This window comes from Melanerpes formicivorus, unplaced genomic scaffold (assembly GCF_026170545.1).
Source record: "Melanerpes formicivorus ecotype bairdi unplaced genomic scaffold, bMelFor1.0.p_v2 SCAF_10, whole genome shotgun sequence".
Taxonomy (NCBI): Eukaryota; Metazoa; Chordata; class Aves; order Piciformes; family Picidae; genus Melanerpes; species Melanerpes formicivorus.
This window is the reverse complement of record NW_027142362.1, coordinates 4,516,193-4,541,616: the sequence shown is the minus strand read 5'-3', so window position 1 is coordinate 4,541,616 and position 25,424 is coordinate 4,516,193. Positions and strand designations below refer to the sequence as shown.

The window sequence follows — 25,424 nt, the reverse complement described above, 5'->3', positions numbered from 1 at the left end:
CGAGATGATAAAAGCAATGCAAACATTTGATTACAGCTTAGGGCTGCGTCCCTCCACTCAGCCTGGGTGCAACGAAGCCAACAGCAGAAGGCCTGGAAAAAAAATGAACTGAACAGAAAACTCAGACTTAAAATCAGATTTATTTAGAGGGGGAAAAAACAAAAACAAAACCAAAATGACTTTACAAGAGGTTGATGCTGGTAACTAAAGATAAATAAAAGCCTGTTACAAAACCTAATGGTTTCTGGCAAGTCACAGAAAAAAACAAACCATGAAGAATTTTACAGTCAATAACCTGCTCACTTTGTACATAATTACAAATTAACATACAGCAATTAATTAGCTTTTACCCTCCTTTTTTTTTTCCTTTTTCTCTTTAAAAAGTCTTTTTTTCCTTTTTTAAACCTTTTTTCTTTCCCCCTCCTCCCCTCCCCCCCCCCAACCTTTTTTGTTGGTGTTGTTGCTGTTGGTTTTCCCCTTTCCTTACTGGGTTGAACACGACAACGCAAAGCATTTTGATTCATTTCCTTTTCCTTCCCCTCCCCTCCCCTCCCCTCCCCCCCCCCCTAACTTTTGTTAAGAAACAAACCAAAAGCAGAGGTATATCAGGTTATTGTAATACACCTCCTCAACTCTCTGGGAATTACTCAAGTGCATTCCATATTAGTACAAAAAAAAACAATACCCAAACACCAAGGCTAAACTTTAACCACAGGCGAACTGAACTGGACAGAGGATTCATTCTGGGCTTGGTTTGGTTTTGTTGGGGTTGCTTATTTTTTTTTCCTGTTGAGTGTTTAATATCAATAAAGAAAATAGTAACATACTTCAGAGCATGGAAAGGATGGATACCTATAGACAGCTTAAATACATACTAAGCTTATAGCTGTATGCCAAGCAGTGATTGTTATCCTGTTTCCCCCCTCCCCCTCCCAACCCTCCCCCCCCAAAAAGCAGTGGAAGCTGAATATATCTGGGCGAAGCATCAGTGCCAGTGAAATGCACGTGGAAAGGAAGGGCACCAAGCCCTGGAGAGGCAGGTGGGAAGGGAGCTTTCTGCTTCCCATCGCTGAAGAGCAGGAGGTGTAAGAGATGAAGCCAGTTCAGCTCGCCTGTCCTTAAAACTTAGCTGCATCATTGGATCAGGAATCATCAGTTGCTGCCCCTCCTGACAAACCAAGCGAGAGTGGTGAGCAGCAGGGGAGGGCTGGGGAGTTTTTAACTGAAAAGGGTGCCTGAAATCATGTCAAATTCCCAAACCTGGCCAGCAGGCAGAGCAATTTCCAGAGTTCTGGTTAACAAGGAATGTTTGGTGGGATTTCAGCAGATACCCTCTTGTGCCTCCTGCCCAGGCCTCTCTTGCACTCTGCCACAGATATCCTAGACAGCTTCCTTGGGATTTGGCACCTGATGAGCCTCTTCTTACTTGGTGGCATTTGGAAGGACTGGATTTGAGTGTTTCAGCGACAGCTCCACGATACCCTAGTGCCCCGAGGAAGGTGCTCAGAGCAGGCTCTGTGGGTGCTCTTGCCTTCACAAGGCAGTGCAAATCTGCACAAGCTAATGGCATTACTGTGCTTCCCAGCAGTGGTCAGATTTCACGGTGAGCAGTCCACCCTGAGTGGTGGTTGAGAGCTTCTGCCCCAGGGATGGCATCTGGGAGGTCTCTCAAGGGCCTGGACAGTCAACAGCTTAGTGCACAGAAAGGGCCTTGCTTCACTTGTTTGGTTCCATCCCCCCACACCTCCCTTGCTCTGGGCTTCTCCAAGGACAGGGTGGTAGAGGGCAAACATTGGCAGGACTGTTTACCTACCAGCAGCACTACCCACTGTGAGGAAAAGTGATGGTGGTGCCAGCATGGGCTCTCCCAGGGGATGTACCTGAGCCATCAGAAGCCAGTTCCTCTGGTCCTGCCACTCACTCTGTCTGCACTGAAACTGCAGTCAGACTCACACCCACTTTAGTCTAAAACAGTAACACAAAAAGCTTGGCCCTTCCTCCCCTCCTGGGGTAAAGCCAAGCCCAACCAGGAGCATGCCTGCTTGCCTTTTGGATTTTGCTGGGATGCAGAGGGGGGTACAATGGCAAAGCTGATTGTCTCCAGGTAACCAAAATAAGAAGGGACAAGACCAGTTCCATTTAAAGTGCTTTATGGCATCAAACTGACATCAAGTTACATGTTGAGATGATCACTTAGTTTAAAAGAAGCTCAGGCCAACCCCAAACACCTCCCTCAAGTCTCACACCATTTGCTACAGCTACCCTCTCCAGCTGGGGTATTCTGGCACCCCTGGCTGATCCTGACCACTTCTGCATTCATCTGAACCTCCACTCCCACCTCCTTAGTCATTAAACCCCCTCTGCTGGGCAGTGATAAAGACCAGACATAGACAAGTCAAGAAAAGAAATCTGATTTCTCCCCTCCATGAACCCCAAGCACAAAAACCTTCAAGAGCCCTTGCAGGGTCCTCTTCTCCCTCCAACAACAGGGGCTTCCCACAGGCATCTCTGAACCTGCTCTGTGTCCCAAGAGTCCAATGCAAAACAGGGTGGTGTGGGGGCTCCAAAAGGGATCAAAGGCCCAGCTCTGGGAACCAGATCCAGCATCAGGCTGGGCTGCAGACATAACATGCTTTCAGTAACTGCCGGATGGATGCCAGGCATGGAACTGCAGCAAATGCAATTTTAAGGCCAGGAAGAAGGAAGGCTTTGGGAGAGACAACCCAAGGCAACCTGCAGGGATCAGAGTGGGAATCTGACTCTGGGAACCTATGCCAAGCCTTTCCAAAGAAAACCTGAGAGTGGTGAAATAAAAGACTGAAGACATAAAACCAAGCCCTTGCCTTCCTAAAGGTGAAAGAAGGAGGAAGCAGTGTGGGAGTGAAGACAGCATTCCAACAAAGTGAGTCATGCAGACAGATCCTCCAGGGACAAAGGTCTGTCCACCAGAATGTAAGACACAGCTTTGATATGCAGTATTTCTGGTCAGTGTATTTCTGACTCATGCCTGTGGTTTCTTTTGACAAGGAACCTTGGGGAGCTCAGGAGATCACTCAGCAAATGCTGTTTGCACTTAGGGCACTCGATGCTCTTTTTGATTTGCACAGGTCAGAAGAGATAGTCAAGCCAGGCACAGATTCAGCCCTGCTGCCCTGTGTCTCCCTTTTGATGCCCTGCTCAGAGCCAGGGGACATTCCCATGTTGTAAATTCAAGATGTGTTGGGGCTGGGGGAAACAAAAATATCAGGAGGATGAAAAGAAAGCCTGGCAAAGCTTGCAGAGACTGAGGAGACCTTTCAGAGATGCTGGGGACCGCTCTGTTGACACAACAGCAAATGAGCCATGTGCTGCTCTGCTTTCCAAACATTTCAGCTTGGCACGTTCATTTTCGCAGATGTACAAACAGCAGGGCAGGAGTTAGTCAGTGGAACTGGTGTTTTTCTAATGAAAAAGATAACAGCACACCACCAGCACTTGCTTGCTCCAGTTCCTTTCAGGTTCGGGAGAAGAGCTGCCTGGATCTCCCCAGAGAAGCCACCAGAGCCTCACATCACTGCAAGGTGCTCCATGTTTTGCTTTCCCCCCCACACCCCTTTGCCTGCAAGATTCATGTGACAAACCTCCACAAAGTATTTAAATAAGGAAAGTAACTGATAGGAGAAGCCTTGTCTGAAGCCACTGCTGCTTTTCCTAGTTTTGGGGCTTCTTTTTGGCCCCAAAGATGCTCTGCCTTCAAGAAAACTCTCTGTTGAAATTGTGGAACCCGAGGCCACGGCACTGCCCAAACCTGGTTTTGTAGGCACCAGGGAGGTAAGAACATTTGGTTTACCAATCTCTTGGTAAGAAAACAAACCAAAAAGAGGGAAAGGCAAAAAAAAAAACCCAAAAAAAAACAAACCCAACAACAGAAGCCCTCAAAACCTTAAACAAACCCAAAATGAAAAGTAGAAAACCCCACCCCAAAAGAATAAAAAACTAAAGCAGGTAAATGTGTTTACAAAAAAAAAGAGAACTCTTTCAAACAAACAGAAAGAGAAATATTTGTTGCAAGCCCTGCTTGCAGTGACAAACCAGCACCAAATAATATTTAAGAAGGCAAAATAAAACTAAATCCCAACCCTTTCTCCTTTCTTCCTGTCTTTGTTTCTTGTTCCTTTTCTTTTTTTCCCCCCTCCCTCTTTTGCTTTCATCTTTTGACTCTTAATAGTTCAGAGAGCTTCAAAAGCAAGCAGGCAGCTGAGGATTCCTGCACTGACCAAGAACGGCCCAGTCTAAGCACCCATCTCACCCCTGCTGCTGCTGATGCTCAGCAGCACTGAAGTCTGAGAGCTGCTGGGGGTTAGTGGCTTGTGAGAAGTCAGAGAGCAACCTGGAATCGAACAAGAGCGCAAGAGGAGAAATGCTGTGGGGTTTCTGTTAAAGGAGACCTGGTAGGAAAGGAAATGCACTTGACAGCTTCAAACTCTGAGCAAACCCTTGAGCTGTGTTGAGGCTGATAGTACCTGTACAAATCAGCTGGGGAAATCCCCCCTGAGAGGGTTTGGAAGAACAATAATTCTGGAAAGAACTTTGGCTTGCTGCATTTCTCTTCCCCCACTGAGCACATCCCTGCCTTCAACAGCTGTACAAACACCTCACAGGCAACACAGTGAAAGCCACCCTCAGACCTTCCCCTTCTGCTGACATTTTCACCCTAGAGCCCACAGGGATGGCAAGGGACCTGCCATGCTGGAGCTGGGGACCTGTGCCATGGTGCTCTTGCCCAAGAGATGCATTTTCTCCCCAGCACTGGTTAATAAGTGCACAGTGCTGTACAGGCACAGGGACGAGGAGCTGCCTCTTTGGAGTTCATTCTGCTCACAGCACTCAGGCCCCTGAAGTGGTCTGAAATTGCTGCTGTCTCATTCTGTCTTAGAGATGAGCAAGGGAAGCTGACATGAGCCAGAGAAACAGAAGCCCAACGGTATCACAAAAAGTAGGGGAAGAAAAATGCAAACAGCAGAACAAAGGTCCCTAAAAGCAGATTTTCAGCCATCTCTCCAGCAAGCCATCAACTTGTGATAAAAGGGTGTCAAATGCAACTGGAGAACCATACTCTGTCCAAACAGATGATCTTTACTTAGGGGATGGGAAGGAATGAGCTAGAGCTCAAAGAGATTGCCTAAAGTGTCACTTAGAGTTGCTCCCACTCCAGCACTGTTCTGGCTCCCTGGGGTTGCCTCAGAAGCCTCCTGAATGTCTCTCTTCAGCATCCTTTTAAATATACCCAAAGATGTGCTGCTTGAGCCTGGAAACAGTTTGACATTTAAATCCTCTGCCCCATGGAAATATTTTGGAATTGTTTGAATTTTCTTTTTTTCCCTCCTCTTCTCTTCTGAGGTTTTGTTTGGAACGCAGTTACTGCTTCCTGGTGTAAGGTACCTCGCTGCAACCAGAACCCATCCACCTCCAGCACAGAAGGGGTTACAACAGGAGCAGTAAGGGCAAGATATTTAATATCTACACGCTCCCTGAAAGCCATCAGGAATCATGGATCCCCACAGGCCGAGCTAGGCTTGGCTGTACAGACTGTGAGCATATCCCAGTGGATACACAGATGTATAAATACAGCATCTCCATATGGGCCAGTGTGCACGCACCATTTGTGGAGTCCTGATCTTTCCCTAAAGGCTTGGGTTTGGTTACATTCCCCACAAAAGGGGAATTTGAAGGCACAGACCCCTTAAGGCTATGTTCCCTCACCCTCCAGCAGTAAGAAGAGACAGAAAACATCCATCCCAACCCATTTAACCCAAGGTTTGCACAGAAAGCCGGTACTGTGCAGTCAGCCTCTGTGGTGAGAATCCAGGCAAAACCCCAGGAGAGAGGCCCCTTCCCACCACTCAGCAGACCTCCTAACATGTCTTATTTAAACCCTCCCAATGCTTGTCAGATGCAGGCACCAGCTGCGTGCTGTGGAGCGGGCAGGGAGATGTCCACTGTACCAATGCCGAGAGCCACCGCCGCAACCGTCCGTGCTCAGCAGAAGATCTCCTCACCCTCTGGAGCTGCTTCTGATGAGTGAGAATCTGCAGCACACACACAAGAAACAAACAACAGGTGGGAATCACTATGAGGATATAGGAATAGAAGAGGCAGAGTGTGACTCCACACACGTGGAAATCCTGCCCAAACCCTGGGCACCTCAGAAGATGCCCAGGTGCCTGATGAGCGATCATCAGACTACATCTTGGGATTGCTGAGCTTTTTCCTGTACAGAAGTTGGAAAACAGAAGTGAGTTAACATGGGGAAGTTGGTCATCTGAGGGGGTGAGATCAAACTCAGTGTGGGTTATCACAGAATGCTTTGGGTTGGCAGGGACCTCCAAAGGTCATCTAGTCGAACCCCTTGCAGTCAGCAGGGATATATTCTATCAGATCAGCTTGCCCAGAGCTCTGCCAAGCCTGACCTTGGACATGAGGTGCAGAACTGAGTCCTATCAGAGTCTTGAGTTTTATCAGAGAAAAAAACTTGCATTTGTTTTTTTCTGAGATCAAGACCCATGACAGACCAGCTTGAGGGGAAGGGAAAGGCCACCAGGATGGTTGTGGGTGTCACTTCCCAGCTACAGTGGAGTTAATGCAGATAGCAATGACAGAGGGGCTGCAGCAGCTGGGAGCACGCCAGCAGCAGCTCCTGAAAGCACACACACTGAAGCAAGACCTTTTCCTCCTTGAAGCAGAGCAAGCTGAAAAATAAAGGCAGAATCCAACTAGTGGAGGCTGCTCAGGACAGGATGGGGGAGGGAGGGAGGGAGGAAGCAAAGTGTGTCTGCCAACCCCAGGGGCTGCAGAAGAGACACAAAAGCCCCCAGATCACTTCATGCTGGGAACTCTCCTCATCACAGCTGATCTGCTACATCCCTGTGTTACCATCCACCTTTAAGGCTAGATTTTCTGGCTTGGACAAGTTTGCTGGCTGGAAGGAAAACAGCAGCTCACCAACCCTGACAACACACCTACGAGCTCCCCTGGCACTCACCAGACTGTTGGGAGCGATGTCCCCTGCCCTTTTTCTTCTTTTCCTTCTTCTCCTTTGGTTTGGATAAACTGAAGAGGCGAGTAGGCATCTGGGGCTGTTCCTCAGCTGCCTTGTTAGTCTGGTTTGTTGTGCTAAGCAAATGGAAAGTGCTTTTCTCTTTGTGTGTCCTTGAAAGACTGTTCCTTTTGGGGGAGACAGAGAGTTCTGCATCAAAGTGCCCTTGTTTAGGAAGGGAAGGGCTCTTCTGCTTGGAGGAGTCATCCATGCTGGACTGAGAAGAGACTCTTGCGAGTTTCTCATGTAGATTTGAGACCTATAAAGGAAAACAATGGTGTTTCATTGGGACACAAAGGAGGCCAGCAGAGAACCTGGACAGGAGAGGTGTGTCCCAGAGCAGTGACCGAGGTTGTTCTTGTGAACATCCAGCCTATCCACCACCTAGCAAGAGGTCCCCAACCAGGCAAAGCCATGGGGGAAGAAGCTCTCTTTAAGATGAAGAAAGGAAGCACACAGAGAGTAAAGCTCCAGTCATTTTTGCTCCTACATGCACTCTGCTGCGTATCAACAAGCCAGGGGCAAATATTCTCTAAGATCTCAGTACTGAGACTCACCCTGCATGGTTTGTGCACACAGATGGTGGCAGAAGGCCAAGGAGAAGCGTGCCTCTCCAGGAGGGGAACGCCAGCACCCAGCACCGGAGCGGCATGTGTCAAAGGAAGCCTTCCCAAGCAAAAGATGAAAGCAAAAACATTTTCCCTCATGGTTTTTTCCCCCCTTTCTTTCTTTCTTTCTCCTAACGGCTGTCTCAGGAGGTAATTGAGCCCGCACATGCAAAGGGAAGATCAAAAACAGCAGCTCAACAAAGCCTCACCAAACCCTCTATTAATAGCTCTGCAATGTCAGTAAGGTACCTGCCTCCAAAAGCTGCTTCCTTCTCTTCCTGCCCCAGGCCCCTCAGCTATTTTACCTCTCAGCCTCCTCCATAGTGTCCGTGCCCCTTGCATGTCTGTGTGTGCTCGACGCTGGAACAGCTTCACTGTGTGCCAGGAAAACTTCTGGCCTGATCAGGAACTGGGGTAGGAGGGAGCAAGCCCTCCCCTGATTTGCTTTTCACAGCTCACTTTTGAGCTCTGCAATTAGCCCATTCAGGCACACAAAGTAATTTCCGCTCTGCAGTCCAACATTTATCAACTAATTTGGCTACAGCTCTAGCAAAGTACACTCAGATTAATCAGTTACAAACAAGCAAACGATCACCAGCAGGCTTAAGGACCAGATTCAGCCCATAATGCTTACTCTCCTCAGCCAGACTGTTGCACAGCTATATAGAAGAATGAACCCCAGCTTGCTGAAAGCTGCCCAGGGCAGGATCTGCAGAGAATCATAGAATGGTCTGGGTTGGAAGGGACCTCCCAAAGTCATCCTGTCCAACCCCTCCTGCAGCGAGCAGGGACATCCATGTGGGCTTTTCTTTCTGGTTGTGGGCAGCCAGACAGCAGAGGCTTCTTGCAGCAGAGCTGGGGACCTCTGCTCTCTGAGCTATGACCAGACTGCAGGTGCCCTGTCTCCTCAGGACAGGGACAATGCCCGTCTCTTTGCTAGATGTCAAGAATGCTTTTGGAGCTGGATGTAAGCGTCCCAGCAGCCTTCCCTGCAGTTGCCAGCCTTGCAAGTGGCTTTGTGGCAGCTGGAGGGTGCAGGTAACCTGCAACACTCAGGCTGTTTGTGAGAAGGACATCTCACCTGCCTGGCTGCTCCCCAGAGCTCAGCATCATTTACCTGGTTGTGGTCAGGCTCCTGCCGCATCTGAGCTAACCGCTCCACGTCCTGCTTGAACTGCACCTTCTCCCTCTCCAGCTGCTTCTGCGCGGCGCGAAGCCTCTCCAGGTCGAGCTGGTAGGCTGCCTTCTTCACCTGCAGCTCCTCTCGTTCCCGCTCCAGATCCTGCCACCCTCTCTGCACCTGCTCCTCTCGCTGGGCCAGCTGGGCCTCCTGCTCCGCTAGCTCCTTCTCCCGGACCTCCCACTCTTTCTCCCTCCTCCGCCTCTCCTCCTGGTGCTGTGTCTGCTGCTTCTTCAGGTTGGCCAGCTCCTGCCGCTGCTTCTCCAGGTTGCGCTGCTTCTCCTGCTCCAGCAGCGAGGTCGGCCGGAAGAAGCTGCGGCTCAGGGCCCTCTCGCTCAGAGCCAGCTTCTGGTCCTCAATGTAGGTGTCCTGCTGCAGCACAACGCCCTAAGAGAGAGGGGGCACAAATCACTGCAGGGCCTTCCCAAAGGATGGAAATTCCACTCCTGAAAAACCTCAGGGTGCAGTGCCAAGCCCCTTCTTCTCACACCAAATTCACAGCTTGGCACTGCTGCCTTATCAGTTACAAACACCAACAGGCTTAAGGACCAAATTCGGCCATGATGCTTACTCTCCTCAGCCAGACCACTGCACAGCTAGAGAAGAATGAACCCCAGCCTGCTGAAAACTCTGCCTTATCCTCTGGGCTACCAGAGGATGCTGGCAGAGAATCTCTCCCAGCAGCTTCCCAAACTCAGGTGAGCACTGGTTCACTTGGGCAGCAGTTCATTGCTGTGGCCTGCTGGCATGGTACCTGCAAGCACTGCAGTCATGGGGCATTCAGCCATGTAGTGATGTGACAGGCAAAGGGGAAGAAGGGGAGATGGGGGGTGAGGTGTGAGGAGCTGTTTCTGGCTGGTGGGAAGAGCAGTGTGCAAAAGCAGGATGGATGGCCAAGCCTACCTGCAAAGCACTGAGCAGCTTATGGAGGCTGGTAATGGTCTGGAGGACCTGCTGTGAGAAAACAAAAGCATTGCTGTTAGATCTCATTGGGTGCCAGGGTAAAGCACCCTCCTTTTCTACTGTGACCCATCAGTGGGTCTGACAAGCTGCATAGCCATCCCTCTACACCTTCACTTTTCTCACTCTTCACCTCCAGTGACTGCATCACTCCCCAGATTCCTTGAACATCTCTCAGGAATTGCCTAGCATCACCTCCCCCTCTCCTAGGCATCAGTTTGGTAAGAGGAGGAAACACCTGCCCAAGCACCAAAAGGCACAGACCTCGTGGGAACTTCTGGGTTGTCTCTGCAAACCATTTCCCACAGCTCAAGAAGCAGCAGAACAACTGGGATGAAACCCAGGAGTTCACTTAAAAATTGCAGGGAAAGAACTTCAAGGGGCAAAAAAAAAGAGAAGAAATTTGTAAGTACAAGCAGATTGTTTGTACTCTTCCATCCCCAGCTGACCCACACAAACCCCACTGCAACACAGCAGGCACACCTGTACAGCAGGTATGTTCATGGAGGCTCTCTGAAAACACAGGTAAATGTGAACACATCGTGCACCAACACAGAGCAAGCTTCTTTGGAGCAATGCCCTATCCCTGAACATATTTTCAGCCCAGCAAAAGATTTCTGAGCCTCTGTTTTAGGAAGAAAAACCACCACAGCATTTGCAGCAGTGGAGGGATAACCAGTATTAAGAGAACTGCTTCTTATTCTGCCATTAGTGCTAATTGGGAGTTATGAATGTGTATCAAAGGGAGAATAGAAACCTAATTGCCCCAATTCACTGCACCTGCAACATGAAATGAAACTCCCTCTGTCTGCAGATGCACAACAAATACAGCCCCGAGCATCCTGGTGGTAATTAACCCTTGCTGCCTCTAATCAGCAGACGTCACCCTGCTGGCAAGCAGATGACAATCAGCGAGCTCCCTGTCTGAACAGCCAAGGTTAAGCAAATAAACGACACAGTGAGCTCAGCTTAATGTATTTAAAAGTCTCCATGTGCTTCAGCAAATGAAATGTACTTTCTTCCACATTATCACCTACTGAGACAAATCCACTTGCAACTCAAATGAAGGCAACAGCTGAGCAACGGAATCAATTCTTACCTCGTTATTCCTTTTCAACATGAACATCAGATTAGCATTTCCACCCTATGAAGAGATCAAAGATTTAATAGGAGGACAAATGAGGAATCACAGCAAACGTCTTCTGAAGCTGAACTAATGACAGACTCATTAAAGCCCACCTCCATCTTCCATTCTGGGAGAATTCATGCATGTTTTCCAGGCACGTTAAAAATCATCCAGAATCAAATGTTAATTGGGGATCATTTTGGTGCTTAGATGATGGATGGATCCACAGCGAGAAGAGGGGCAAGGTTATAGCTGACCTGATCATTTTAATAATGATGCATAATTGAACATATGCTTTGGCTGATCTGCAGACAGATGGCAGATAACCTGGGCCACAAAGGAATACAACTGATTTGCAATGCTTTTCAAGTCAGCATTCTAGCTTCCTCAAAGTGGTTCTGGCTGCCTACTTCAAGTCTTATTTTATGCTGAACTTAGGAGGATTCGTCTGACTTGCCCAGAAATTCGGGCAATTTCAAGACTTAAGAATTGTCACTCTCCTGAAATGTGAAATCTGGGCAGCAGACAGAGAACCCAAGCACTACCTTCTTTAAAATGCTGTCCGACTCTGTTCTTCGAAGGTCCTGAGCATCATCACCTTCATCTTTTGCTCCACCTAAAGGAGGAAGCCAGCATTGGCACTGGTTAGTCAGCATTTGAGGCTGTAGATGAGCTTGCTAATGATGTCTTGATCAGTTTAATACAGGAAACTCAGATGTTTCACAGGAGGGCAGGCAGAACTCTTGACACTAGCTAATGTATCCAGAGCATGTCAACAGCACCAGAAAAAGTGGATGCAAATTCAGATCAGGATTGACTTTGGTTTCAGACATGCCCATGTATTCAGCCCACACCTATGAAGTTGTGCTCTGTCTAGACCCTGCACTGCTGTCTGCTACCTGGGAATACTTGTGGAGAAGACATGAGGCAGAATAAGAGCAGATGGAGAACAGTATCACATCGTGGTATATTATTGCAGGTATAGCTTCTATGCATCTCTTATGCAGGTGACAAATGTCTCAGGACATGGTTTGGTGGTCATGGTAGTGATGGGTTGATGGTTAGACTTGATGACCTTACAGGTCTTTTCCAACCTTAATGATTCTAAGTGCAATTTACAGCTGGGTCAGACCCTGCTGTGCAGTGCCCTGTGTAGTTTTATGCTGACAATCTACCCTGTGTAACTTCATGCTGACAATCTATCCTTAACCTTGGTTATCAGAAACCTCTATCTTCAAAGGAACACTGGATTTCACTTCCTCACTTCCCCTGGGACAGCTCATGCCAGTGCTCCCAGGCAGGACTGAACATCCCTGGGGAGCCTAAAGCACTGCAACCCAAGCTTTGTGGGCAGCAAAGGAGTCATGTGGCTCTTTGGTCCTTTTAACTCTTGCCAAGACTCTTGCACTCCCCCTGCCAGCTGAGGTGCAGCCCATGGAGAACACCCACACCTGCAGTGGCATCCTCCCTTTTCATACAGCTTTACATGCACCTGTACCTGCAGCAATGTGAAGGACACCACACCTAGTGCAAAGGCCCTCTCCTCCCACCACCCCCCAGGCAGGCTTTGCTATCAAAGGCTGACCCTCAAGTCCTCCTAACAGACCTTCTCTCCTGCGCCACGTCCTGGGACCTTCCACCTCTTTGCAGGAGGAAACACCTCCCTTCTGCTTTGCTGGAGGGGAGAACGAAGGGGAGTCAGGTTATAAGCCTTGCCCAAGGTTGCACAGGTTGTGAACAGAACAACTGGAGATGAAAGCCAAAAGTTTCCTGCCTCCCAGCCTGCAGCTGAACAAACAGGCCCTGTACTCTCTCCCCAAATTCTCCCAAGACCCTAACAATTACTGAATTGCAACCCAAGGCAAAAGAGGGCATTGCTGCAGAAAACCTCCAGCTGGACAATGAACAGCCTGAGGTGGTCCCATTCATCACTGCAGCAGAGAGAGGCACAACCCTAAACAAACCCCTCCTATGTGAATATATTTGTCATCATGATGACAAAGCCTGTGGAGGGCTTTGCAGCTTTCCAATACAGCTGAGAAAACCTCTACATACTTCTGGTGTCTGACTCTCTGGAGCTGAAGCTGCTCCTTTAATGCAGAAGGTCAGACAAGGTCCAACAAACCCAATGCTGAGACAGACACTAGCACAGCAAAACTGGCTGTGTAGGGAGTATGAGTGAGACCACAGAGAAAGGAATTTGAGGACAGAGAAGTTTCTGATGACTAGGGCAAAGAAAGAGAGCACTGGGAAGCAGCCAACTATGCAGCAGAAATAAATATTCACACATTTCTCTGGGAGAGTCTTAATTGCAGGATTAACACATGCAGCTGCACAGGGAACACTCTGCAGAGAGAGCAGAGCCAGGGGAGAAGGTGCTTGATTGTGACAGGTCCTCATCCATTCAAAAATGCAACAGCACCAGGCTCCTGCTGGAAGACAACTGAAGGATGAAGAACAGAGCTGCAGCTACGACAATAATAACATGAAGTAATCCATTATGAAGCCAAATGCTTTCACATGCTGTGTAAGAAAAGAGGTAAGGATGATTGAGAGCATAGAGAGGAGTGAGGAGCTCAGGTGTTTAATCCTCATCTGACCATGGGTTCTCAGCCAGCATCATTCCACTTCTACCCAGGCTTCTGTTCTGATCTGTTATTCAATCTATCAACTGTTGCTGGAGAGGAGACACCCAAACCAGCAGCTGCTGGAGCCCTTCTGAAGCGCAAGGACACAACGAATGTATCACTCAAGTGGTGATGCCACATGTGGAACTACTCACACTTGGAGGCATTCATCTGATGACTGTCAAATCCACCAAAAGTTTCTGCTCTTCTAGGGAGAAAGATGGGGCCAACTCCTCCTTCTTGCTCCATGGCAGTGCTGCTGACCTGCTGTCCGAGGGCAGTGCCCAGGCTCCTGTTCACCAGATCTTGCAGGAGTTCAACTGATAAAACCCAACAATCTCTGTTAAAGACCACCTCAGCCTTTTGAGCCATTTTCATCCCTGCCTGAGCTCAGGTCAGGAATTCAGAGGCTTTGCTGTACTAAGAAACCAGGTTTCTATGACAATAATACGTACATATTCCTCCTGCAACATCTCTCTCTGCCTGACCATTTACTCCAGTTTCTGGCTTACACCTTCTCCTCTTCCTGTAGGCAACACTGATGTGCTCTGACAACAGCATTTAATCATTTTTAGCTTCTGCAAAAATCACATCAGAAAGTTGCCCAAGTCCTCTGTCTTTGTCAGCAGACTTCCTTGTTCCTTGCAGGCACCACAAGGGTCTGCTGGAAGCCAAGTCCCTCTCTCACACCTTCCTGAGACTGAAGCACAGCCAAAGCCTGGATGGTCCACATTTCAGCCAAGGTCACCAGGTCTGTTCCTGATCCCAGTGCAGATTTGGTGCACAGTTGTTCTCTGTGCTGGCTTCTTTTCTGGCCTCTTTCAACAGCCTTCAATATCTGCTTCCTTTCCTGATCCTCATTACCAGTCCTTGAGACAGTACCACGAGGGGCAGTGTCTCCTCATCTATGCCAGACAAAGAGACTTCCCCTACAGAACTGGTGCTCTGATGACCTCACTGAAGGTGGGTCTGTTGGATAGTGCAGTTCATGGGTCACCCTGCCTTGCTCACCTTCATTAATTGCAGTTTTCATAATGGCCTCTCCTTTTGGTGCCTCTTCTGTGTTGGCTCTGAAGAGCAGCCTGGAGCCAGGCATGTCTTCCTGCACAGAGCTGTCGGCCATGTCCCGGAAGATCTTTGACTTCTCCTCCAGCAAGAGGAGGATCTGCTTATCCTTCTGCTGAAGTTGCTCTGTGGAGATCAACAGAAAAGGGGAATGAGGACAGAAAGCAAAGCTTCGGCAAGGGAAGTGGAGTGATTCCTGAGATACTGGCCCCATCTGCTGGAACCTGATGATAACGACCGTGCCCTGCACAGCCCTGCACGACAACGGCACCCAGCAGCCTCAGAAAAACAACGATGCAAGCAAGATGGAGTGCAAACAAGGACTGCAGTTATTTGCAGGCTGCAGGACACCCACTCTTTCGAAAACACAGTTCAGCCACAACCCCCAACCCAGCAATCCTCATACATTTTCCCAAATCAGCTCTCTCCCAGGCAGGATTTTACCTTTCAGTCCTCTCACTTTTGCGTCTGACACTTTCTTTTCAAACTCAGACTCACAGGGGATTCCTTCATCTTCATCTTTGCTCCTGGTCAGGAGAGATGTCTCAGTTACTACCAGAACATTACCAGGTGCCGAATCGCCTGCCTTGCCAGAGCAGCTCGGTCACTTACATGGTGTTCATGGTGTCTTGAATGATCTGTATCCAGCCGTTGCGCTCTTCTTTGGAGCTGGCATGGACCTCCACCATTTCAGGGTCTTTCACACCCATGCTGATCAGGAACAAACCCTTCTCTTCATGAGCCACCTCTCGCACAATCAGCTTTTTCAGAGAGATTACAGTAGACTTCTGGTCCTTCAGACGGAAAGAAACGGGTGAGGAGGGGAAGCAGCGCCAGCTCCCACACGTAAACCAGAAGTGAAAAGGTCCCAGTAGCCACACTGCTACCTCTCTCAGGCTGCAAACATTTTCTGAACCTCCTGGCTAATTAAAAGTATAAATCATTGTAATGTGGCCAAGGAACAGGGAAAGGCTTGCTTTCCTCCATCACTTCTGTAGGAAAAGCAATTTCACCTTGTTCCATTTCAACAAAGAAATAATTTCAAATTGACTTTGTGGTTTTACAAACTCTACCATACTTTGCTCTGACTCGAGCAGACCTTTGATCTCATCTCCTCCTGCCCACACTCTGTCATTAGGATCACAGCTCCTCAGTGCAGCTTGCTACCACCTGCTTCACACACTATCTTCCTGATCTCTCCCCAGGATGGAGTAACATCTTGTTTTCAAAACCCACAAAACGCCTGCTGTTCTCAGAAGCCTGCAGCTGACTCCTCTGATGGAGAACACTTCTGTGTGAGATGATGTTCACTCTGTGCTATGGTCTCTGTGTAATCAGCCTACTCACTTCAGATGTCCCCTGCTGTTGTGTCATCTCCCTGTGAGTCAGCCCCTTTGTGCAGGATGCTACAACTGGGGTGATTTGGTAGCTGTTCACCAGCAGGATGTGGGTGCACATCTGCACTGGAACTGTGCAGATCATTGGTGGAGCTGCAATAACAAACTGACAGCTTTCAAAACCTTCACAGAGTGGAAAGGTCATGAAGTTCAGTCAGTCTAGACCATGCCTGCAAGTGTACAGCCCCAACAGACTCAATCAGGTCCTAGGTTTTCTTCGGCAGGTCACTCTGCCTAGCCCTTTGACGGGGCCTGTCTTGAGGAGCTAATGGTTCTGGTCTTGTGCATTACAAATATATTCCTCAGCTGTTTTCAGGTTGTTCTGTTGAATTTATTGCAGTGGCATTCCACCCCCTGGACCCCCACCGTAGCCCCCAATGCATTAGGACATTTTCTTCTGCTAAGATTCATTTTTACAATGTTTGCAGTATCCCATTGCCCCCTCCCACCCCAATCACTGCTTCAATTTGCACAAGCTGAAAAGGACTAAGTGCATCAAGTGACAGGCAGGTTTCCAAGGCCCATTATCAGCTGTGCTAAGGCACTGCAGAAAGGGGAGGTGAGGCACGGAGACAGGTTTTCAGTCAGAAAGAATGGAGTCTGCTCAGCAATCAAAAATGGTGTAAGCAAGAAAATGAAGTTGTTCAGCAGGCAGTGGCTGGCTTTGCTGCACAGCTCACAATAAGGGTCTCTCACATCAAAAGAGAAGGAGAAGAGAAAAGGTTGAAGCCTTACCAGTGAGGCAAAGACATACTTCTGGTCCTTCTCCTGAAGGAATATGAGCATGTCAGAGAGGAGAACAGCCTGGACTTCTGCAAAGGAAAAAGCACACCAGGGCTTTGTAAGCACACAGCTCGCTCTGAAACAGGTTTCCTTTAATAACTGAGGCACAGTAGGGCTGTGTTTGCAAATCCTGGAAGCAGGGCAGGAGGAGCTGGGGCAGCTCCTGGGGATCCTTGGTTGGGTTAGGCCTGAACCAGCTTTGTTTTCAGCAGAAACCTGCAGGATTCTCTCTCATCTGTCGGAGCAGGAGTGCTGCTTTCCAGCCACATGCCTTCCATTGGTTAGGACATGGGCATAACAGTGGAAGCTGGAGACACTTTCAGAACAGAAGTGCTGTTTTCTCAAATGATATTTTAGCCCTCAGGCAAAATATCTGCTCAGGAAGTTTTGGGATTTATGGTTCCCTTGATGAGCGGTTTGCGGAGTGTAAATTATCGTGCAACAACAACATTTGTCAGCTGCAGTTTCTTTCCCAGGAAATACTGACTTCAGGAGCCACCACTGCTTCTGCTCACAGATAAACAACTCTTGTGTGAGATGCAGGGCCTGGCTTGCTTTCACGGGAGAAGGAAGCACATAAAGCCAACAGAGGGTTTTAAATCCGAACACAGCCTTTTCCCAGCGTCCACACACAGCCTTCCAAGGCTCCTAATGACATCTCATAAACTTGCACAGCAGCTACCAAGTAAAGTGCCCCACCCAGAGCCCTCAGTACAAAGAGTTTTTGTGTAACGTACTTGGGAAATCTTGTGACAGAGAGGAAACAACCCAGAAAGTTAAATCATCCCATGGGTAATTCCTTCCATTCCATTTTGGGAAGGCAGGATCCCTTCCAGATAAAAGAACCACCGCTGCAGAATGAACTCTGTGCTCTGGGAGGTTTGCAAAAGTCAGCTTTTGACTCCATTCTTCCCTATCACCTGTGCACCTTGCAAGAGGGGAACTGCTAAACTCCTTTTAAGAAAAGATCTTCCTGTATTTCTCTGTGCTCCGTTTCAAACCCTGCAAAGCAGCTGGAACGTCTGGAGCAGCTGCTCTCTCCCTGGGCTCTGCAGCTTGCCTGCAGGATCTGCTTTCAGTGGGAGCCTGCACTACAGACAAAGGTATGTCTATGCATGCCTATGATTTGGAAATGCAAAGGCAGCCTGTCCTTATCAGGAGGTTGCACAACAGCAGTATAACCTGCCTCATCCATCATCTAAAGTCACTGGTAACCTTGGGTGCCTAGAAACCATCTGTAAACTTCCTGCTTCCAAAACCTCAAAATAAATCAACTCAATATGGAATTCCAGGTTGTCACTGCCTCCCTGAACAGCACCAGGCTACCAGTCCCCATTCACAGCCAAGTGTCATGCTTTAATCAGCAGATAATGGAGTGAGAGGAGAGTCCAGCCTTCCTGCCAAGCCTGAGACACAGCCCTGTCTGCTCTCACTGCTACCGTGGTAGAACTGAAGCCCTCCTTGGGAGAGTTCTTGTTTCTTTCAGCAGAGAACTAATGTGCTCAGCAGAGCACAGCACCTTAGGACAAACTACTTCCAGTTGATTTAAAAAAAAAAGGCAACAGAAAAAACCAACATTGACCAAGCAAGAGGCAGCTACAGAGACATCAGAGCCTCTCCTGAACAGTTTGCGTCAGCAGCTCGAGAGGTTCAAGAGCAACGAATACCTGGGACACATCTCCAGAGTCCCTGTGAAGCTGGGATGGTAATGGTGAGCCTAGGCAGCCCTACTGCAGGCCTGAGAGGAAAGGCAAGGCAGTGCTGCTGGTGGGCAGAAGCCCTGGGAAGCTGAGGTTGGGATTTGGATTCAGCTTCCTGGAACTGCTGCACACAGACAGCACGAAGATCTGACTCACTGCTCGGGGCACCCGCAGCCCCATCACGTTCTCCTGGCCCTAAGGACCTCCCAGCAACTCCACTCCTTGGCCGAGGCAAGGAGGTGTCACTGCAACCCAGGCCTTCAGCTGGCATGCAGTGCAGTCACCAGGAGGAAAAGCAGCTACCTATCACCCCAGAAACACCAGGAGCGATCAACAGGACGGGACTGTACAGCACGGGGAAAGCTGCTGCCAAAACCTGTCAAAGCAGAAGAGTGAGTGAAGGCTGGAGACAGCAATCTGGGGACTGATGCTGCAGCCCCAGAGGGCCAGCAGAGCTGTACCCTGCGCTGGCAGCAGGCGGGCCAGGCTTACCTTTTAAGCGTCCGGCTGCACTCTTCAGCGCCACAGGCCCATCTCGGATCAGCTTGCGGTGCCTCAGGTCCTCTCTTGCAAACATCTGGCCGCTCTTCATCCTCATGATGGACTTGCTGTCCGTGCGGTTGTAGATCTCCCCCAGACGCATCTTCTTCTCGTAGTTGCTGACTTTGCTGTTGACCGCAGCAATCACGTCTTTGACGAGGTTTAACGACTGGGTCAAGTCCTCATGCTCCACTTCGTTTTCTTTGGACAGAAAGAGAGAGACCTCGATTGCAATTCCATCCCTCTGGATTCCGCCTTCCTGGTTTTACTTCTTTCCCTCCTCTTCACAGAATCACAGACTGGTCTGGGTTGGAAGGGACCTCCAAAGGTCATCCAGCCAACTCCCTCTGCAGTCAGCAGAGACATCCTCAACTAGATCAGGTTGTGCAGAGCCCTGTCCAGCCTCACCTTGAATATCTCCAGGGATGATGCCCCAGCCACCTCCCTGGGCAACCTGTTCCAGTGTTCCACTACCCTCATGGTGCAGAACTTGTTCCTAACACCCAATCTAAATCTGCTCTTCTCTAGTTTGAGACCACTGCCCTTCGTCCTATCACTACACGCCTTTGTAAACAGTCTCTCTCCATCCTTCTTGTAGGTCCTCTTCAGGTCCCCTTCTCCTTCCCAAATTCCCACATTATAACATTTAATACTTTCATGAGTCAGGCTGCATTTTTATCTCTTCAGGAGACTTTCACAAACCCTTTCACATATATGGTTGAGGACTACTCCAATACATCACAGAATCTGTATCACCAAATACCAGGTTGGAAGGGACCCCAAGGATCATCTGGTGCAACCTTTCTAGGTAATAGCAGAACTGAAATGAGCTGGTCCAGCATCCTGTCAAGATTGAGTCTTACAACTGTCCAGTGTAGGGGAATCCACTGCTTCTCTTGGGAGATGATTCCAATGTCTAACTTTCATACTTTGTATATCAAACAGTGTAGATGAAACACACAAATCAATCACAGCTTTTAACCTACCAACAAAAGCAAGTTGGGAGAGTGGAGTCTAAGCATGCTGCCCCATAATTAGCTACAGACAGACTCAAAACAATTAAATCAAGGCAACCAAGTAACTAATCCTAAATGGAGATATGGAACTGAGTTATCTCATTACAGTGGTGGGAGACAGCAAGACCCATGAGCTGGTCTAAGAAAATCTGCTTCAGCTGATTCCTGGATCCAGGAAATTTACACTGGATGAACAAACACATGCTTAGACTAGAGGAACTGGCCCCTACCTTTGGTGTACTGCAGTATCCTCTGTAGAAGGACTGGGTACTTTGTGATTCTCTGTGTAACCAACAAGATACATTCAGAAATCCCCAGACGCCTCACCAGGGCACTGCTCATCTTTTTCTACAGAACAAAGATAAACGTTTCAGTTCTCTAGCAAAGCACTCACCAGACTGGACATAATTTCTCCACTGACTTGTTCCACCAGGTCCTACCTTGACAAATGCCTGAAACCTTTTGTCCTTTGAGTAGAGGTCTTTGAAGTTATTCACTGCCTCGTTGTGATGTCCGCAGAATTTGCCGTAGGTTTTCTTCATTCGCTCGGCATTCTCACCAGAGAACTGCAAGACATGAGACACACAGATCCAACCTGCACTGAGCTCCTGCTGTGACATTCCAGCACTGCTAGCCAGTCTCTCAAAACAACCTGATGAAATCAAATTAGGCCAAAGCATCCAAGACCAAGCAGGTAGCTCTTTAGGAAGTAAAAACCTCTGTTTATGGCTTGCACTAAGTTCACACTTAGTGTGAAGTTCACACTTAGTGTGAAGTTCACACTAGATTCACACTAAGTTCACACTTAGTGCAAAATTTGAGCTGCTACTCACAAGGCTTAAAGCCAACAACAAGAAAGTGCAGACAGGCAACAAGAAAAGTATAAAGACCCCTCCAGTTAAACAGCAGGGCAGTAACTCAGCCAAGAAACACACTGGGCACATTGTGCTGTGGGCTACTGCCTACTCTCCAAGCTATGGTTAAACCTTTCTGTGCCTTTCAGGGAATGCTTCTCTTCCCCACAAAACCAACTCAATTGATTTTCATGATTAAAGCTTCCCCTGATAGAACAAAAAGTGCTTTACAAAAAACAGACATGGAGATTTTTATGTGTGTGAACAGTAAAAGGTGCCAGCAGCTGTGATTATCTAACAGGCATAAACAGGAGGGAAGGAAGAGTGCCTGGTTTCCAGCTGAGCTCTCAGAAGTGCAAACATTTTCCAGCACTCACTTGATTCACGAGGATGTCACCTATCCTCTTGATAACAAAGTTCTTTTCACTTTTGTCTGCCAGTGATTCCTTCTTCCTTTCCAGAATTCGTTGGAAGAAGTGACTGTGGATTTGCAGCAAGTTTTCCAGGCATGGAAAGATCTTGTCCACCACTTGTTGATCATACTGCAGTTCCTCCAACATCCCTGCGCTGTACACATCATTCATGATCTTCAAGGTGCGGACATGATGCATTTCTGTCTGCATTAGCTCTGTAAAGGGTGAGGACAAGGTCAAAACCAAGGTCACTGGAGAGTACATAGGTGGACAGTACAAGGAAAAGCTCCTCTTCAGTGGCTTCAGGAAATGTCATGTCAGGTATTGAAACATCAATCAATAGTTTATGTGTGGGAGAAAGAGAAGGGCAGAGAAACACAACCAGAGGGGCAGCTTTGGACATTGCTCCTGAGGTCTGAACATCTAAACACTGTTACCTGCTCCTTCCTAACACCTCACTGCCAGCCTCAACATAGAGCACTTTTGCCATGTAGGATGGGCTTTGCATTCTGCAGGAGAAGACTTCCTAGCCATCTGCTCTGCTGTAATGGAGTTCAAATGCCATCAGCATTAAAATGAGGAGAGGCAGTTTCTGGGTTTTGGGGTATTTTCTGATGCCTTCTGGTTATGTGAAATGCAGAAAGCAAGCTTCCACAGAACACTTTGTGTTTCTAGGAATTTCAAGAACTGGCTTCTGGGGAAAACAAATCAAAGCTCCTGTTCACAAAGTTCCTGACAGAAAGCTTCCCAAACTCATACTTGCAACCATGTCAAAAAGTTATCTACGCTGAGTGGAAGATTAAGCTGCAGGTATCTCACCATAAATGACATCTTGCCGTTTGACAACATCTTTGTTTTGCTGCTGCAGGAACTTGCTGTCAACTACTTGGCTCCAGGATTCTGCCTCCAGTTGCTTGGAATCTAATTCCAGGTCTCCCATCAGCTGTCCTTCATTCATGTCTGCACCTTTACAAAGCAATGTACCATTAGGATGTGGGTAACTTGTCTCATCTGAGATTCATTTATGCTTAGGCTCTCTCATCACACATTGTCCTTTACTGACACAAAAAAAATGATCACATGAAAGCAAACTATTTAAGGAGCAGGTTAGTAAAAGCACTTAGAAAGGTTACTTGAGCAGTTTTAAAGGTTATTTGCTAGCTGCACAAAACGAGCTCACCATTTTCACCCATACCAAATCCCAGCTCAAATAAAAGGCAACAAATTCTTTATCTGCAACGCAACAACATCACAGATAAAGAAGAAAACACAGCACCCAGGTGGTATTCATTTACATCAGGGCATCAAGGGAACTTAGATCCATCTGAGATCAATGTTTTCACTGTTAGAAAGCCAGAACTGATGCAGGTGGAAGTGAACACCACACATTACACACACACATATATGTGTCTTTTAAGAAGGAATGCTCATTTGTGCAGGAGCTGGGAGGTTTTGTCTAATCACCATGAGCATGGCCTTGTTTAAAATAACTCTGCTATTTTCAGGTAAATGTTGTCTAAGGTATAAAAAAAACCCCTGATGGTATCCTAAAAAAAGCACCATAGATTAAAAAAACCAAAACATTAAAATACTTCAGCAATCAGTTTAGCTGACTTCACTTTCCAACTCCCCAAACTGAACAGAGTACTTCTAACTTCCCCACTCTGGGGAAAACCACAAAATGCAAGGCATCAACATGAAGAAGGTGACAGAGTGCAAACTTTGTGGCTGTATGAATGGGCCAGAGGTGCAGGATGAAAAGAGGAAATGTTGGTCCCTGAGCTAAATTCCAAGTAACTCAGCTGTCACTGAAACCTTCCAAACGTTTTCCCCCCCCAATTCAACAAGCTGCAGAAACCATTTGGCGGGGCTTTGGTTTAGTTTTTCGCCCTAATAGTCTAAGCTTGAAGTAAATGCACTTTAATTGTCCATTTAGAAAGGAAAAAACCTTTGGTGAAATGCCAAAATGGGTTCTCTATTTCTGTAAAGCAGCACTGAGAGCTTCCTTTTGCCCTAAGTGCCATGGGGATCGCTCACCTTCATCAACCAGCGACTCCATGGACTCATTCACCCGGCTGATTTTATGCAAGGAGTCTGTTGACTGAGACAGGAATTTCCAAGTGTGTATTAAGTTGTCATCATTCCCAACTCTGCAGGGAAACAGAACACAGAGGATGGTTTATGACACAAAAAAAAAGACCCCAACTGAATCTACTCTCAAATACACAGAGGGAATGCATGAGAATATGAACTGCAAACCAAACAGGCATTGCACTGTTACGTATAAAAATGGACTTCCATTCATTTTTCTAACTAATTTATTAGTTTTCTAATGACTAATTCATTTACTAGTTTTCTAAGGGGACTCAACAACCTGCAAGATCTGAGTGATCTATAAAGAATCACCCCTGATGTTTTATAAGCTGGATAACTCTTTTCCATTACTTTCCATTTTACAGTCCCTTCTCTTCCTCCTGGTCCCCGGTGTAAGCACTGCAAAAATGCAACACAAAAGGCTATCCAAGAGCCTCTATGGCTAGCTCTGAGAAAGATCAGAAAAAGGGACCAAAATTCATTTTTACCATGGATAGTCACCAGGGCATACAAACTGTGCAGAACGTGTCCAGAACTTCACTTTGCTCTAGTGAGACCTCACCTGGAATACTGTGTACAGCTCTGGACACTTCAACACAGGAAGGACAGGGACCTGATGGAGTGGGTACAGAGGAGGCCACCAAAATGATCAGAGCACCTCTGTTACACGGACAGGCTGAGGGAGTGGAGCTGTGGGTGTTCAGCCTGGAGAAGAGAAGGCTCTGGGGTGGCCTAATAGTGGCCTGCCATTACCTGAAGGGTACAAGAAGGCTGAGGAAGGACTGTTTGCAAAGGCCTTCAGTGACAGGATAGGGGACAATGGTTTGAAGTGAGAGAAGAGCAGATTTAGATTGGATGTTAGGCAAAAGTTCTGCATCATGAGGGTGGTAGAACACTGCAACAGGTTACGCAGGGAGGTGGTTGAGGCCCCATCCCTGGAGATATTCAAGGTGAGGCTTAACCAAGGCTCTAAGCTACCTGAGGATGTCCCTGCTGAGTGCAGTGGGGTTGGACTAAATGACCTTTGGAGATCCCTTCCAACTCAAACCATTCTCTGTGTCACTCCCATGCCATGCTGAACTGCTCAATATGCAGGTAGTGTAGGCAACATAAATGAGATGTTCTCCTCTGTTGGTGTTTGGGTTTTTTGTAACTAATTATGTACAACACAGTCCTAAAGCACCACAAAAACTGAAGCTCTGCTCCTCTACCCTATCCTTATGGACACAAAAATCAGTATTATACCTGAGCTGCAAATGTGTGCAGCCCAAGGCAAGGGAATTTCCTCCTGGAGCCCAGGAGCATCTCTCTGAAGCAGCCTGGTTGAATATAACCAGGCCAACACAGATGCCTCTGAACTCGTGCCATGACTAAACTACCTCAGACACTCAGATTGTGCAGAGGACAAGTAATGGTATCATACATGAGGTGAACAAAGCTGGTGAGGGGTTTGGAGCACAAGTCCTGTGAGAAGAGGCTGAGGGAGCTGGGGTTGCTTAGCCTGGAGAAAAGAAGGTTCAGAGGAGACCTTCTTGCTCTCTACAACTACCTTAAGGGAGGTTGTAGCCAGGTGGGGCTTGGTCTCTTCTCCCAGGCAACCAGCACCAGAAAAAGAGGACACAGTCTCAAGCTGCACCAGGGAAGGTTTAGGCTGGATGTTACGAAGAAGTTCTTCATAGAAAGAGTGATTGGCCATTGGAATGTGCTGCCCAAGGAGGTGGTGGAGTCACCATCCCTGGAGGTGTTTAGGAAGAGACTGGATAGGGAGCTTGGTGCCATGGTTTGGTTGATTAGATGGTGTTGGGTGATAGGTTGGACTCCATGATCTCAAAGGTCTTTTCCAACCTGGTTAATTCTATTGTATTGTATTCTATTCTATTTCTGCCTTTGTGATCCCTTTTGTGCCTTTAACACAAAGCAGAGTACATGAATTTACTTTTAATGAGATGTGAATTTCTCTGTGCAGGCCGTGCCAGGTAATACACA

General features: G+C 47.8%; 1 protein-coding gene across 12 annotated transcripts in view; it reads right to left on the bottom strand.

Moving 5' to 3' along the window:
- Positions 1–121: 121 nt before the first annotated feature.
- AKAP13 (A-kinase anchoring protein 13) overlaps positions 122–25,424 on the bottom strand; it is a 243,460-nt gene continuing 218,157 nt past the window's right edge. For 8 of the 12 annotated variants that reach the window (XM_068143379.1, XM_068143386.1, XM_068143383.1 and 5 more), the window contains 18 exons: positions 23,382–23,494; positions 22,164–22,310; positions 21,309–21,559; positions 20,518–20,643; positions 20,308–20,425; positions 19,014–19,262; positions 16,774–16,850; positions 15,254–15,435; positions 15,086–15,168; positions 14,588–14,767; positions 13,732–13,896; positions 12,556–12,624; positions 11,495–11,565; positions 10,923–10,967; positions 9,767–9,817; positions 8,801–9,250; positions 7,022–7,334; positions 122–6,068 (listed from right to left, as the gene is read on the bottom strand). In XM_068143379.1, coding sequence (XP_067999480.1) covers positions 6,019–6,068; positions 7,022–7,334; positions 8,801–9,250; positions 9,767–9,817; positions 10,923–10,967; positions 11,495–11,565; positions 12,556–12,624; positions 13,732–13,896; positions 14,588–14,767; positions 15,086–15,168; positions 15,254–15,435; positions 16,774–16,850; positions 19,014–19,262; positions 20,308–20,425; positions 20,518–20,643; positions 21,309–21,559; positions 22,164–22,310; positions 23,382–23,494 — 2,740 coding nt within the window. In that variant the 3' untranslated portion in view covers positions 122–6,018. The remainder of the gene's footprint in view (positions 6,069–7,021; positions 7,335–8,800; positions 9,251–9,766; positions 9,818–10,922; positions 10,968–11,494; positions 11,566–12,555; positions 12,625–13,731; positions 13,897–14,587; positions 14,768–15,085; positions 15,169–15,253; positions 15,436–16,773; positions 16,851–19,013; positions 19,263–20,307; positions 20,426–20,517; positions 20,644–21,308; positions 21,560–22,163; positions 22,311–23,381; positions 23,495–25,424) is intronic. The other 4 variants (XM_068143384.1, XM_068143387.1, XM_068143390.1 and 1 more) reach the window with 2 other exon arrangements.